The sequence below is a fragment of the Vipera ursinii genome (assembly GCF_947247035.1).
Source record: "Vipera ursinii genome assembly, chromosome: 4".
Classification (NCBI taxonomy): Eukaryota; Metazoa; Chordata; class Lepidosauria; order Squamata; family Viperidae; genus Vipera; species Vipera ursinii.
In genome coordinates, this window is record NC_139514.1 from 77,795,888 (window position 1) to 77,809,549 (window position 13,662).

The 13,662-nt window shown below is 42.7% G+C and overlaps 1 protein-coding gene across 4 annotated transcripts in view; it reads left to right on the forward strand.

Annotated features, from left to right (window-relative positions):
• LOC310639676 (E3 SUMO-protein ligase ZBED1-like) overlaps positions 1-13,662 on the forward strand; it is a 329,070-nt gene that overhangs the window by 202,979 nt on the left and 112,429 nt on the right. For 2 of the 4 annotated variants that reach the window (XM_083361508.1, XM_083361509.1), the window contains one exon: positions 2,313-2,520. The exons of the other annotated variants lie outside the window; for them this stretch is intronic. In XM_083361508.1, coding sequence (XP_083217634.1) covers positions 2,313-2,520 — 208 coding nt within the window. The remainder of the gene's footprint in view (positions 1-2,312; positions 2,521-13,662) is intronic. 4 annotated transcript variants of the gene reach the window in all.

Consider the following 13,662-nt stretch of genomic DNA (forward strand, 5'->3'; position numbering starts at 1 on the left):
ACCTTCACTATAAATTAAATTGCAGTTTCCAAGATTCTGCATTTATTCCCAAAGGGGCATTCAAGAAATGTGTTAATCTTGCATTCCACCTACCTGTGTGGGGCATGACAGATTGGGATTTACTAAAGCGTTCATGATATTATAAATCATGTAATAATATAGAAGATCCAGAACAGCTTAAATAGAGTTGGAAAAAAGGAATCAGGAATCTTAATGCAGTAATCTATGCATAAACTAATCTATGATGAATAAAGTTTCAAGTGTAAGATGAACATTTGCAGCCCTCAGTGTGAGATCAGTTCATGGATATAAGGTTAATTGAACATCAGTCAAGACTGTGAGCAGCAGAAGCTTAAATAATGTGCCAGGCTTGGTGATAAAGAAAAGGAAATATAACAGACAATGAGAATATAACATTATACTTCTTATTTATTTTCACTTGTAGTTGATAAATGAATCTCCAAGGTGGAATACTGATAAAATATACTGTCACAATCATGCACCATCATTATGGACTACATAATGACTGCCTGGTCTAAAATCTGATAGATCTAGTTTTCAGCAATGTAACAATGACATTGAAAAATCTGATTGTGAATCAGGGCAACCAAGGGAAGTGTATAAAAAGTAAACAAAATATGACTGAGAAATTTATATCTGAGGGATATCCACTATAAAAGTTCCAAAACTATAATCTGCCTTGCAAACTGAAAGCTTGGGGAAGAAAATACATGACCCAACTGAATATTTGACCAGTCATGCCCAGGAATCATACCCTAGATAGTTTTTAACTGCTGATCATGTGTATAGAATAAGGTTGCCTTTAAGAAGTTAAATGCTGTATTGCTCCAGTGACTGCATTCTGCATATTAGAATGTATCTTGCATAACCCGCCCTGTTCTGGACATTGTCAGCCTGAGTGTTATGAACATTTATATATTGCTCTCAAATTCCAGCTTCAATGAGTGTATCCTCTCAAATTGTGATTAAAAACACATTACCCAATGGCATTAAACTACCCTACAGACCTATTATACAACTGCAGTAAATTAAAAGCAGTTTCCAGATATTTCAACAATTTGAGTATGTTTTGGGTTTTTTTCCATGGACCATACTGAGATGCCTGATTTAAACAACTGGGCTATTGTCAGCTCTCCCAGGTAAACCAGACAAGACACACAACTAGATGAACTAATTCTACTTTACTGTAAGTTTACAATAATAAGAACTTGCAAGTCTGAAAGTACAAATTCCCACATCACTTTAAACTGCCTGATTGATTCATTAGGGTGAGTCCTTCCTTAGTTTTTTTTCCTCACCTAGCTCTTAAGCTATTGGGGGCTTCTGCCTCTCTTGTCTGATTGTTTCCTAGACAGCATGTCTTCGTCTCATTCGCCAAGGTCACCCACACATTCCATTACAGCCGCTAAGTTTCTCCTAAATATGCTGCATTTTCAAAGAATAAAAATAATGAATATTTCTGCTACATCTTTATATTCATTTCCACATTTGGCACTTGAATCTTTAATTGCTTAATTTATAAATATACTAGGTGTTACCATTTGAGTTACTTCAACAACAGAATAATCAGGTCATTTTGAGAGTTCTCTCACCACAAACAAATATGCACATACAATAATAAAACTGCTGCAAATTCGGTCATGTATTTTTAGACAAATATTTTTCTTAATTGCCTTTCTCTGCATAAAACAAATCCACCATTCTTCTATCTTGGTTTATTAGCCTTAGCTTTTATTTGTTTTTCTGTGGAGGTAGCCTTGGTCGGTTATTTTCTGTGTGTAGAAATTGACTTTTTATACCCCTGATGGATCTGTAGGAAAAAAAGCTGGGAAGTATGGAAATCATTCAATAGATTGTGCACAACTACAACAAGATCCGGAGACACTCTGAACAAATTGGGCTATCCAGTTGTTTCTGCTCTTTGTGATTGTGGTGACATGCAGACAACAACACATATGTATACCTGCTCTTTGTGCCCCCATCAGTGTATACTTGACCTCATGGCAGCACGGCAGAACACAATGTTGCTAGTTTCTGGGCAAAATCTCTTTAATGTTCTATTTTATATTTAAATTTTATATCATATAGAATGCCTTATTTTAATTGTGATACTGAGATAATTGAAAATGAGATGCTGCTGCTTTATAGATGTCCTGCTTATGGACTTTCTGTGAGATACATTGGCCGCCATAGGGAAAGAATACAGGAGTTTTCTTAAATTTTTACTCGGCTATATGAAACAAAATCAGGCATGTATCCAACAAAATTCACTTTATTGTTCAATTCTTCAGCTGCAGTGATGCTGGTACCCGAAAAGAAGACAGAAGATGGGTTTGAAGAGCACATTGGTGTTAACTACCTGGGACATTTCTTGTTGACAAATCTCTTATTGGATACACTGAAGCAATCAGGAACACATAGCCACAATGCTCGGATTGTCACCCTCTCATCAGCCACCCATTATGTAGGTGAATTAGATCTTCATGATTTACAAAGCAGGTATGGAATTTTTCATCCTAATATTATTAATCCCTCCCACCCACAGAAGAGTATTTATTAGCACAGTAGAGATGGCCAGTTGTCTTTTCATTCTATAGCCACCTTCAGATTAAAGTATGCTAAAAATGAATCGAAGTTTGCATAGAGAAGATTTGCAGGAGGGAGGCTGCAGAGAAGATCAAAGAAAGAAAAATCATGTTACATAAGCAGGCTTCAGAAAAAATAAAATATTCAACATATGTATAAGTTATATATAAAGTACATAGTCCAGATTTTTGTTTTCGTTTTATGTTTACTTGCATGGTATGTGTGCCTATAGGACTTTTAAGAAATTTGGGGTGGGAGAAGCTTTGAAATGTCATTTTGCACGTCTCGTCTTGTTGACATTTCTCCTTATCATTTATGTTCTGCATTAGACCAGATTTCTTGAATATACTTGACATTTGACAGTAATTCTGGCAAGTATTAGTTTCAATTTATTCCACTTAAACCTCTCTATTTATCTTCCTGCCCAGAGCTCAACATTTTGTTACATTATGGAGTTAATTTGTTCTCTCCCTCTCACACTTTCTTTCTCTCTCTCTCCCATCTGTCATCTTTCTACAACTTTGCTTGGTCTTGTTAATCTCATCTCTGTAAAAGAAGATGCCACAACAACTGTAATTATTATTGATTAATGGTGATTTAATCAAATTCCCTGCTATATTAGTTGTTAAGAATAGATCTAAAAGTACTTTCTCATGATAAGTAAATTATTGAAATACAGCCAATTGAATGCAAGCTTCTCTATTTATAAATAAATATCTTTTTCTGTAGTGCAAAAAATTATAGTAATTGTGTTAAATGTAAAAGTCAAGGGATTTTTTTTCAAGGTTCAGTGTCCACTTCCATACTTCTATGTTTCTTTTTAAAGTTTGAATTATTAGATTAATAATCCCCATTGGCCTACTTCTCATCTAGTTGCTGTCAGGACCCACCTCAATCCACATCTTAGGAAATAAGAACTCTTGGATGCAAGTTTAGTCCAAAAGGAAAATGTTTACTCTGATGGAATCGATTGTGGGAATACAAGACGGAATCTGACAAAAGTTACATTTCAATCCTATATAAACCATCCCCATTTCAGCCCCTCCCCTCATCCATTTGGTCAGGCTGTCGTCAGTTGCTAGGTGTCAGGTCCTTCCATGGGAAAGGGAACTCTCCTTGGTTTTATGGTTATTGCTTTCCTTTTCAGTTGTAAATGAAGATACAAACCAGACCTGTCTGTCCCCCTCCCTTCGCCCATTAAAACATCCCCTGTTGTTTGAAAATCGCTTTAGTAACCATCCTCTCCTCCCCCCCCTCGGAGAGATGGCAGAATCCTCAGAAATAGCACGTTGTTCTACCTATACAATTATGAAATGTGATATAAATGGATTCTGACATTTGGCTCTCCTTTCAGAAAAAAGATGAGTCCATCTGTGGGGAAAGAAAACATATAAATGTTAGCCTGGTTTGTTTGGATATTCTGTATGAAACCTCTTAAGCAACTTAGGTGCTTTAACATGGAGTTTGTTAACCCACTCATTTTCTGAGGAGGGGAGGTGAACCACTAAATATTGTATCGTTCCATGGCGTTTTCTGGAATCTAAGATTTCTTTCACTTCAAAATGTTGTTCTCCTTCCACCATGATGGGGGGTGGTGGTGGTGGGATTTTTGCTCGTAGTGGTGATTGTTGTTCTCTCTTTAATAGACTGCAGTGGAAGGTTGGGTGTATTCGTCTAAGATTTTTGGGTAGTTCTAATTCAACTGTTACTGGGTTTATGATTCTTTTAATTGGAAAGGGTCCAATATATTTTGGTCCTAGTTTTTTACAGGGTTGGAGTGATTTCAGGTATTTTGTGGATAAATATACCATCTCTCCTACCCTAAATGGTGCGGGATCGGTTCTGTTTTTGTCTGCCTGTGTCTTGTATGCTTTTCTGGCATCTTCCAACGCTTTCCTAACGATTGGCCATGTATTTTGTAATTGAGCAATCCATTCCTTCAGATCAGGGATAACCGGTTCTTTTGGGGTTAGTTCTGGTATTGGGTTGAAACTCTAGCCTATAGCTACTTGAAAAGGAGTGTAACCTGTGCTTGAGTGGACTGCATTATTATATGCTACTTCTGCAAAAGGCAGTAGGTCCGTCCAGTCGGACTGCTGAAAATTAATATAGCATCTCAGATATTGTTCAAGTATATTATTAAGTCTTTCAGAAGCTCCGTCTGTCTGAGGATGGTGACTAGATGACAGTCCTTGGGTGGTTCCTAAGAGGGATAAAAATTCTTTCCAAAATGCCGACGTAAATTGCACCCCTCTGTCAGATATGATGCGTTGTGGTACCCCGTGCAATCTGTAAATATGCTGTACAAAAAGTTTTGCTAATGCTTTTGCAGTCGGGATTTTTTGGCAAGGTATGAAATGTACTTGCTTAGAGAACAGATCTGTGACAGTCCAGACTACGGTGTTTCCATTACTTTCTGGCAGTTCTACGATAAAATCCATGGCTATTTCTTTCCATGGGGCTGAGGGGTTTGCCACCGGTTGTAACAGACCTGGCGGTTTCCCTTGCAGTCTTTTGGCCATCGCGCAAATTTGACAGCTACCCACATAGCTTTCTATGTCCTTTTTCATAGATGGCCACCAAAATTGCCTTTTAGTTAAGTGTAAGGTTTTTACAAAGCCAAAGTGTCCTGCTGATTTTGTATCATGGCACAGTTGCATGAAATTGATTCTCTGTGTGGCAGGTATATATAGCTTCTCCCCCACCCACAGCAGTCCATCTTTAATTGTGCACACATGTTTATTTTTCTGGAACCATTCATCACTTTCCAAAGATTTCCTGAATTCAATTCCAGTTTGGCTATCTACCTTCGGCTTCATTTTTTCTTGTGCCCTGGTGGTGACTGCTGCTGCCAGTTGTTGTTCCAGTACAAGTGGTTTAAAGTCAGTAACTCTTGTGCTGTTATATTGGGGCATGCGGGATAATGCATCTGCCAGGATGTGTTTGAGAGTGAAAACACAATGTTGGGACCAGCGGGTTTGCTTAGGAGTGAGCTTCCTGGGCGTTTTTAGTGCTTCCAAATTTTTGTGGTCTGTCCAGACCTGGAAAGGTATTTTATTTCCTTCTAAAAATTGGCGCCATGTTAGTAATGCCCACCTCAACGAGAATGCCTCTTTTTCCCATATTGGCCAGCGTTGTTCTGTTTCTGTGAGTTTTCTGGATGTGTATGCGCATGGTTGCGATGTCCCCCCATCATATTCTTGTAATAGTACGGCTCCTACCGCTACATCACTCGCATCTGCCTGTATTACAAAAGGTTTGTCGGGATCTGGGTGTTTTAGGACAGGTTCAGCAGAAAAAAGTCTCTTTAGCCTCTCAAATGCTGCTTGACATTCCATTGACCATTTCAGAGGCTGGCTGGGTTTCACGGGTGACCCCCCCCCCTTTGTTTTCAACAAATTTGTGAGGGGCATGGCTATTTGGCCAAATGCGGGAATGAATTGGCGGTAGAAGTTTGCAAACCCCAGGAAACTTTGCAATTGCTTCCGTGTGCGGGGGGGGTGCCCACTCTAGTACTGCCCTGACCTTCTCAGGGTCCATTTCGATGCCCTCTGGAGATATGCGATATCCCAGGTAGTCGATTTTTTCCTGATGGAATTCACACTTCAATAATTTAGCATATAAGTGGGCAGCTCGCAACTTCTTCAGGACTGCTCTGACTAGTTTGATATGTTCCTCTTTGGTTTCTGTGAAGATAAGGATGTCATCGAGGTAAACCAGGACCCCCTTATATAGGTGCTCTCTCAGCACGTCATTAATTAATTGCATAAAGACTGCGGGGGCCCCTTGCAGTCCGAATGGCAATACTTTGAATTGATAGCACCCCATTGGGCAGTTGAATGCAGTCTTCCATTCGTCTCCTTCCTTAATCCTAATACGGTAGTATGCTTCCCTCAGGTCTAGTTTGGTAAAAATCTTTCCTTTCGATAGGTGGGATAACATATCCTTCATTAGGGGAAGGGGGTACAGATTACATTCACTAATTGTGTTCAAATTTCTATAGTCCACAACCAAACGAAAGGACCCATCCTTCTTCTCCCTGAACAGAACCGGGGCGGCCACTTTGGGTTTGGCCGGGTCAATAAATCCTCTTTCTAAGTTTTTCTTTATGAATCTCTCCATTTCTGCCATTTCCCTTGGGCTCATGGCCTACATCCTGCTTTTTGGGAGTTTTGCCCCAGGTTTGAATTCTATGGTGCAGTCTGTGGGGCGGTGGGGGGGAAGCTCATCTGCTCTTTCCTCACTGAAAACCTCAGCCAGGTCCCTGTATTCCTCCGGTATCTCTGGTAATCCCTTCTCTTTCCCCACTGCTGCTGTCTCCTCCCTCTGGGTTGGGGGGGTACTTTTGGAGTCTAAGTTCTTCTGCCCCCCCCTTTGGGAAATTGAGTTCTGCTGTCCTCTAGTTTATCCCGGGGTTCCATTTCTTCAGCCATTCCAGTCCTAGGATCATTGGCCATTCCATGCCTGGGGCCACTATAAACGTTATGTCTTCCTCATGGGGCCCCAGTGATAGGTGGATTGGTAAAGTGGCTAGGGTAGCTGGTCCTCCCCCTGCTATTGACCCATCTAATTGACTAAAAGAGATTGGTTGTTTTAGCCACCTCACTGGGATGCTCAATCTCTCCACCAGCGTTGGGCTGATAAGGCAGCGGATGCACCCAGAGTCTATCAGAGCTTTTATTTTGGCTGCTTCAGGCATAGGGGAAGCTAATATAGTCACTGTCTTAAGTATGGGTGGAAGGGGTCCACTTACCAATGGTTCTCCCTCTGAGCTGTCTTCCGAGTTGTCCACCGTCCCTGCGGTGCAGGCCGGAGTCCAGTCCCAGTTCCTGGCAGGAATTGTGGACTCTACAGCCTCTGTCCCCTTCATGGAAGATTCTTTTGTGTTGCCTTGGGGCTTCCCCGGCTTCTTGGAGGATGATGCCTCTGGTTTTCGTGGGGGGGCTTTTGAACGACATTCTGCAGCACGGTGGCCCTCTCTCCCGCAGTTGAAGCAACTTGTTGATTTTTTGGCTGTGGCTGGTGGTTTTTCCTCCTCGCGTGTTTGCTCGGGTGGCAGGCGGCCCCATGGTTTTCCTCTGCGGTGTCTCTTCAGTAGGTCTATTTCCACTTCCTCCGCCAGGATGTACCAGTCATCGAGGTGGGGTGGGTCTCCTCGAGGCAGGCAAGCATCATACAGGTCGTAGCTCAGACCGTCTTTGAAGTGGCTAAGGAGGATGTCTTCTGGACAGTTCAGCTTGCTGGCAATGGCTCGGAATTCTTGGGTATAATCAGCCACTGCTTGCCTGCCCTGCCTCACCGTTTTGATTCTCTCCCGGGCCTTACGGTCAGCCAAAGGATCCTCGAACCGTCGCCTCAAAGATGACATGAATCGGTTGAAGTCGTTGAGTTCTGGGGCGTTGGAGTCATGCAAGTTCACCACCCAGTCTGCAGCCGTCCCGTCCAGGGCAGATTGCACAATTTGGATGCGTGTTTTGTCACTGGGGATGTCCCGTCCGTACTCTTCCATGTAGCTGAGGACTTGGGTTAGGAAAAATCCCAGTCGTGATGGCTCCCCCTTGAATTTGACTTCCAGGGGCGGGAGTCTTTGGCTGGAGCGTTGTCTGCACCGTGGCCGGTATCGTTCCTCATCCTGGTCCCCATCTGTGGTTCTGGGGGGGTGGGTACTGCTGAGGCAGCAATTCCTGTTCCATTGGATGGCCCCGGGGTTTCAGGTGTTGGATCCCCTCCGTTACCTTTCCAGTTGCGTCCCCAGGCGCTGCCTCGGTTGCAATTTTCAGCTCTCTCCTCCCTCAGTGAACTCAGGGTTGCTTTCATCAGATCAATGGCCTTTTCCAGGATCCGCTCCTCCTCGCTGGCGTGCAGGGAACTCTCCATCTCTTGTCTCCATTCCGGTTGGTGGTTACTACGCCTCAGGGTCGTTTCTCCCGAAGCCTTTTCCCACTCACTTTTCCTTCCAACGCCCATCGACCACCGGGGTTTTCGGTCGTACTGCTCCACCGCTTCTTCCCCGGGGGAATATGCTGCTTCAGCTTCCCATTGTCTCTGGGATTCCATTTGGGGGGAAGACTCCCACTCCATGGGGCTTCCCTCCTCTCTTGCTTCGTCGCCAGACATTGTATTTATTGCAAAGTCCCCCGGTAAGGTTTTCCCTTCCAGGTTGACCCTTAAAGCAGATTCCGTCTACTGTCAGGACCCACCTCAGTCCACATCTTAGGAAATAAGAACTCTTGGATGCAAGTTTAGTCCAAAAGGAAAATGTTTACTAGGATGGAATCGATTGTGGGAATACAAGACGGAATCTTACAAAAGTTACATTTCAATCCTATATAAACCATCCCCATTTCAGCCCCTCCCCTCATCCATTTGGTCAGGCTGTCGTCAGTTGCTAGGTGTCAGGTCCTTCCATGGGAAAGGGAACTCTCCTTGGTTTTATGGTTATTGCTTTCCTTTTCAGTTGTAAATGAAGATACAAACCAGGCCTGTCTGTCCCCCTCCCTTCCCCCGTTAAAACATCCCCTGTTGTTTGAAAATTGCTTTAGTATCCATCCTCTCCCCCCCCCCTCGGAGAGATGGCAGAATCCTCAGAAATAGCACGTTGTTCTACCTATACAATTATGAAATGTGATATAAATGGATTCTGACAGTTGCATTTGTATACATGAAAAAATGTATTTTAAACCTTTGTGGGGGACAGTTCTCTTTAAATTTGGTAATAGCTTATATAATAACTTCGTCTCAACTCTTGAAACATAAACTGACCAATTTTTGTAGTTCATGGGGTTTTTTAAGAAAAAAATGACAACCAATGACTTTGGCTTCTGTAAACTTAAATGTGTGGTTGTGCTCGATGGTATGACCCCATACCTGTGATCGTTTTTCTTTTTGTTTAACAGCCAGTTCATGCTCATGAAGCCTTGTCCAGAGGCATTTTGTGGTCTCACCAAAGTAGTTGCATGGACAGTCATTGCAGCTGATTTGGTAGACCACTGATGACATTTCGCCTGCGGCTAAAGGGTTCTTTGGGGTGCATAATTCGTGAGCAGAGGGTTTGTCTGGGTCTATGCACCACTCTAATGTTGTGTGCCAATAACATTCTTGCTGCTGTTTCTGAGACACCATGGATGTAAGGTAGTGTGGCCCAGGTGGAGGTGGTGGTTCTGTCATCCGCAAATCATGATACCTGTTGTTGGCAGCATTGGATGAAGTCAATGATGTATCCATTTCGTATGCAAACCTGATATAGATGTGCATACTCATTAGATTTCTCCATTGGCATGCTGCAGTGCATGTGAATTCTGTTGAAGAGTGTGTGGATGCAGCTGATTTTGTGGGCGGTGGGATGATTGCTATCACTGTGGAGGATTCTGTCAGTGTGTGTGGCTTTATGATAAATGCTGGTGGTAAGTGTGCCATTATGTTCATGACAAATCAGTATATCCAGGAAGGGTGGAGTATCATTCACTTCCTCCTCTGCCGTGAACTGAATGTCAGGGTACATGGAATTGAGCTTCTCCATGAAACTGGTTTTGTCATGATGCTTGATGACAACAAAAGTGTCGTCGACATACCTAGCCCAAAATGTGGACTTATAATCACTCATGACCCTGAATTCCAACTTCAGCAATTATTCCCCAGATGGAGATCCCATCGGTGTGCCCTTGATTCGTTCATATGTGGAGCCGCTGAATGTGAAATATGTTTTGAGGCAGAAGTTGAGGAGCTAGCTGTATGTAGTCTTCTGCATTTAATGAACCAGGAAGCTGTGGTTCTTTATCCTGCAGCATCTCTTGCATGGTTGACATGGCCATATCTTGGGGAATAGATGTAAATAATGACACGACGTCAAAGGATACCATGACCTCATCCTCCTCCATTATCAATGTTTTTTTCTGCTCCAGTTGTGTCTGATTCTTCAGAACTAGTGGAGAAGTCTCTGCAAATTTCTCAGCAAGATTTCAGAAATGATTTGCCATTGTCTCCTTCTTAGCTCTGAGAGAAAGCGACTATTCCAAGGTCACCCATTTAACTTTGTGCCTAGGGCAGCACTAGAATTCAAGTTCTCCCAGCTTCTAGCTTGATGTCTTAACCACTACACCAAACTGGCTGGCTATAGATTAAATTACATTTTGCCAAATAGAATAATGATTCCTGCCTGCATATATAAGAAATTTGAGGTCTAATTAGTAATTATATCCTGAATCTACCTTGTGCCTTAGTATTTGTTGTTTTATTCTTACTATTAGAACATGATAAATTCAGAAGCATAGGAGATTTTGCATCAAAAAGGTTTATGTCCTGAGAGTGTCCCTGCAGAAATTATTCAGCCTTCAAAAGCTGTCTTTATGTCTTTGAAGTATTAATAGTTTGAAATCTTTGAAAACTCAAGTACCAAATATTGCTGTATTTATCTGAAGTGAAAATTATTCTGTGCTTGTTACCCAGAAAAAACAAAATACAAACTTTCACACTGCCCAATCTTGCTTCTTTTCAGTTAATATTGCTAAATGCCTCTGGATTCAGACCAGTCCCCTCAACATAATAAATATGTGTAAACCACACATTTTAGAAGTGCATATTGATATTAATGCACAGTTGTGAAGCTAAACTCCAAAAATTAAGGGCAGAATTGGGCAAAAAAACCAAGTCAATTGAATTGAAATAATTACATTTAAATAAGGCCACCGTGGGGGATTTATAGATTTCTAAAAAGATTTCTAAAAAGATTCCACTGCTATAGACAAGGCCCATTTCATGGATCCTATCTAAGTTCTCATCTAGGTCTTAGTTACACATGCCAGACTGCTTCCTCATTCACAATCAACTCATGGATGAGGACAGTCTTACTGTCTAGCAAAGTTCTAGTGACTTGGTTTAGAAATAAATACTAAGGCTGGAGGTGTCAAACATCAGCCCTGCCATTCCCACAAGATTACAAAGCTGTAAAAATTAATAATAGTGTGAAAAATAATATGCAGGGTTTAAAATAGCTTATGTAGAAGATGGAGATTTAAATAGGATTAGAGGCAAGATCAAAAACAGAGAGGGAGAAAAGGCAAAAGATGAGAAAAAATCTAGAGCTATCGTCTAGTGGTAGAGGAGAGTGATTGAACATATCAATTAGGAGAAAGATGTGCATGTCAAGAAAGAAAATAAGCAAATATCTTTTTAAAAGTGTGTACCTATATATAAGAAAACTTAGTTACAGAACAAATAAACCAGATAATAATTTCATATCTGCTGTCATCACCATGAAACTAAAAAACATATAGATAAATGTGACCCATAAACATTGTAAAGTATTATATTAAGTGACCAATTTATTTCTATGATCTGTCTTGTGATGTAAGGAAGCAATTATTCTTTAATAACTGTGGCAATGTTGATAAATAAGTGCAAGCAATATTTTCAAACGGTTGGAGAACCTTGGCCCTAACAAGCCAGCATGGCTTCTTAGGAATTTCTGAGAGTTGAAGTCCACAAGTTAGAAAAGGGCCAAGGTTCCCCACCCCATCTTAGAAAAACCAGCAGTGATCACAATCATATCATACATACTTACATGGTTATGCTGTTTTTCAAGAAGGTCTCTTTCAAATTAATTTAATATAGCCTGGAGAAGGAAATGTCAACCCACTCCAGTATCTTTGCCATGAAAACCCTATGGACAGTTTGTTTATTTATTTATTTATTTATTTATTTATTTATTTATTTATTTATTTATTTATTTATTTTTATAAACCGCCCTTCTCCCGAGGGACTCGGGGCGGTGTACAGAGTAAGGTAGGTAAACATAATGAAACAATACTGAAAAAACAATAGTAAAAACAAACTGGGACCCCAATTAGAGCTATCAGGCCAGGCCGGACTGCTGGAATAGGTAAGTTTTTAAGTCGCGCCGGAAGGTGCGGAGGTCGGGGGCCATCCGGATTTCAGTTGGTAAGCAGTTCCAGAGGGCTGGTGCACCCACTGAGAATGCCCTCCCCCTGGGGACCACCAGCCGACATTCCTTGAGCGGTGGCACCCTGAGGAGGCCCTCTCTGTGGGAGCGCACAGGACGGTGGGGTGTTGACATTGGCAGAAGGTGCTCCCGTAGGTAGTCCGGACCCATGCCATGTAGGGCTTTGTATGTCATTGTTAACACCTTGAACTTCACTCGGAAGGCAACCGGAAGCCAGTGCAGCGCACGGAGGAGAGGTGTGATATGGGAGTATCGGGAGGCTCCCAAAAGTGTCCATGCCGCTGTACTTTGCACCAGTTGAAGCTTCCGAGTGGATCTCAAGGGCAGCCCCATGTAGAGAGTGTTACAGTAGTCTAGGCGAGAGGTCACAAGGGCATGGGTGACTGTACGTAAGGCATCCAGGTCCAGATAAGGCCGTAGTTGGCGCACCAGTCGAACCCGGGAGAAGGCCCCCTTGGTCACAGCTCCTATGTGATCTTCCAGGGATAGCTGCAAGTCTAGGAGGACACCCAGGTTGCGGGCCCTATCAACAGGGGGTAGTAACTCATCCCCGATGTTAAGGGGTAGGATGCTCTGAGTATCCTGGCTTGCCGGTACGTACAGCCATTCAGTCTTGTCCGGGTTCAGTTGAAGCCTGTTCCTCCCCATCCATTCCCGGACCGCTTTCAGGCAGCGGGACATCACGTCGAGGGCATCACTGATGCTGTTTGGAGTTGAGATGAAAAGCTGGGTGTCATCAGCATACTGATGGTACCCTACTCCAAAGCTACGAATGATCTCACCCAGCGGTTTCATGTAGATGTTGAACAGGAGAGGCGAGAGGACCGACCCCTGAGGGACTCCGCAAACGAGAGGCCTCGGGGTCGACCTCTGTCCCCCTGCCAGCACCGACTGCGAGCGACCCTGGAGAAAGGAGGAGAACCAACGCAGAACCATGCCTCCCACTCCCAGTTCCCTGAGGCGCCGCAGCAAGATACCATGGTCGATGGTATCGAAAGCCGCCGAAAAGTCTAATAAGACTAGGACAGAGGAATGGCCCCTGTCCCGGGCTCTCCAGAGATCATTCATCACAGCGACCAATGCCGTCTCCGTGCTGT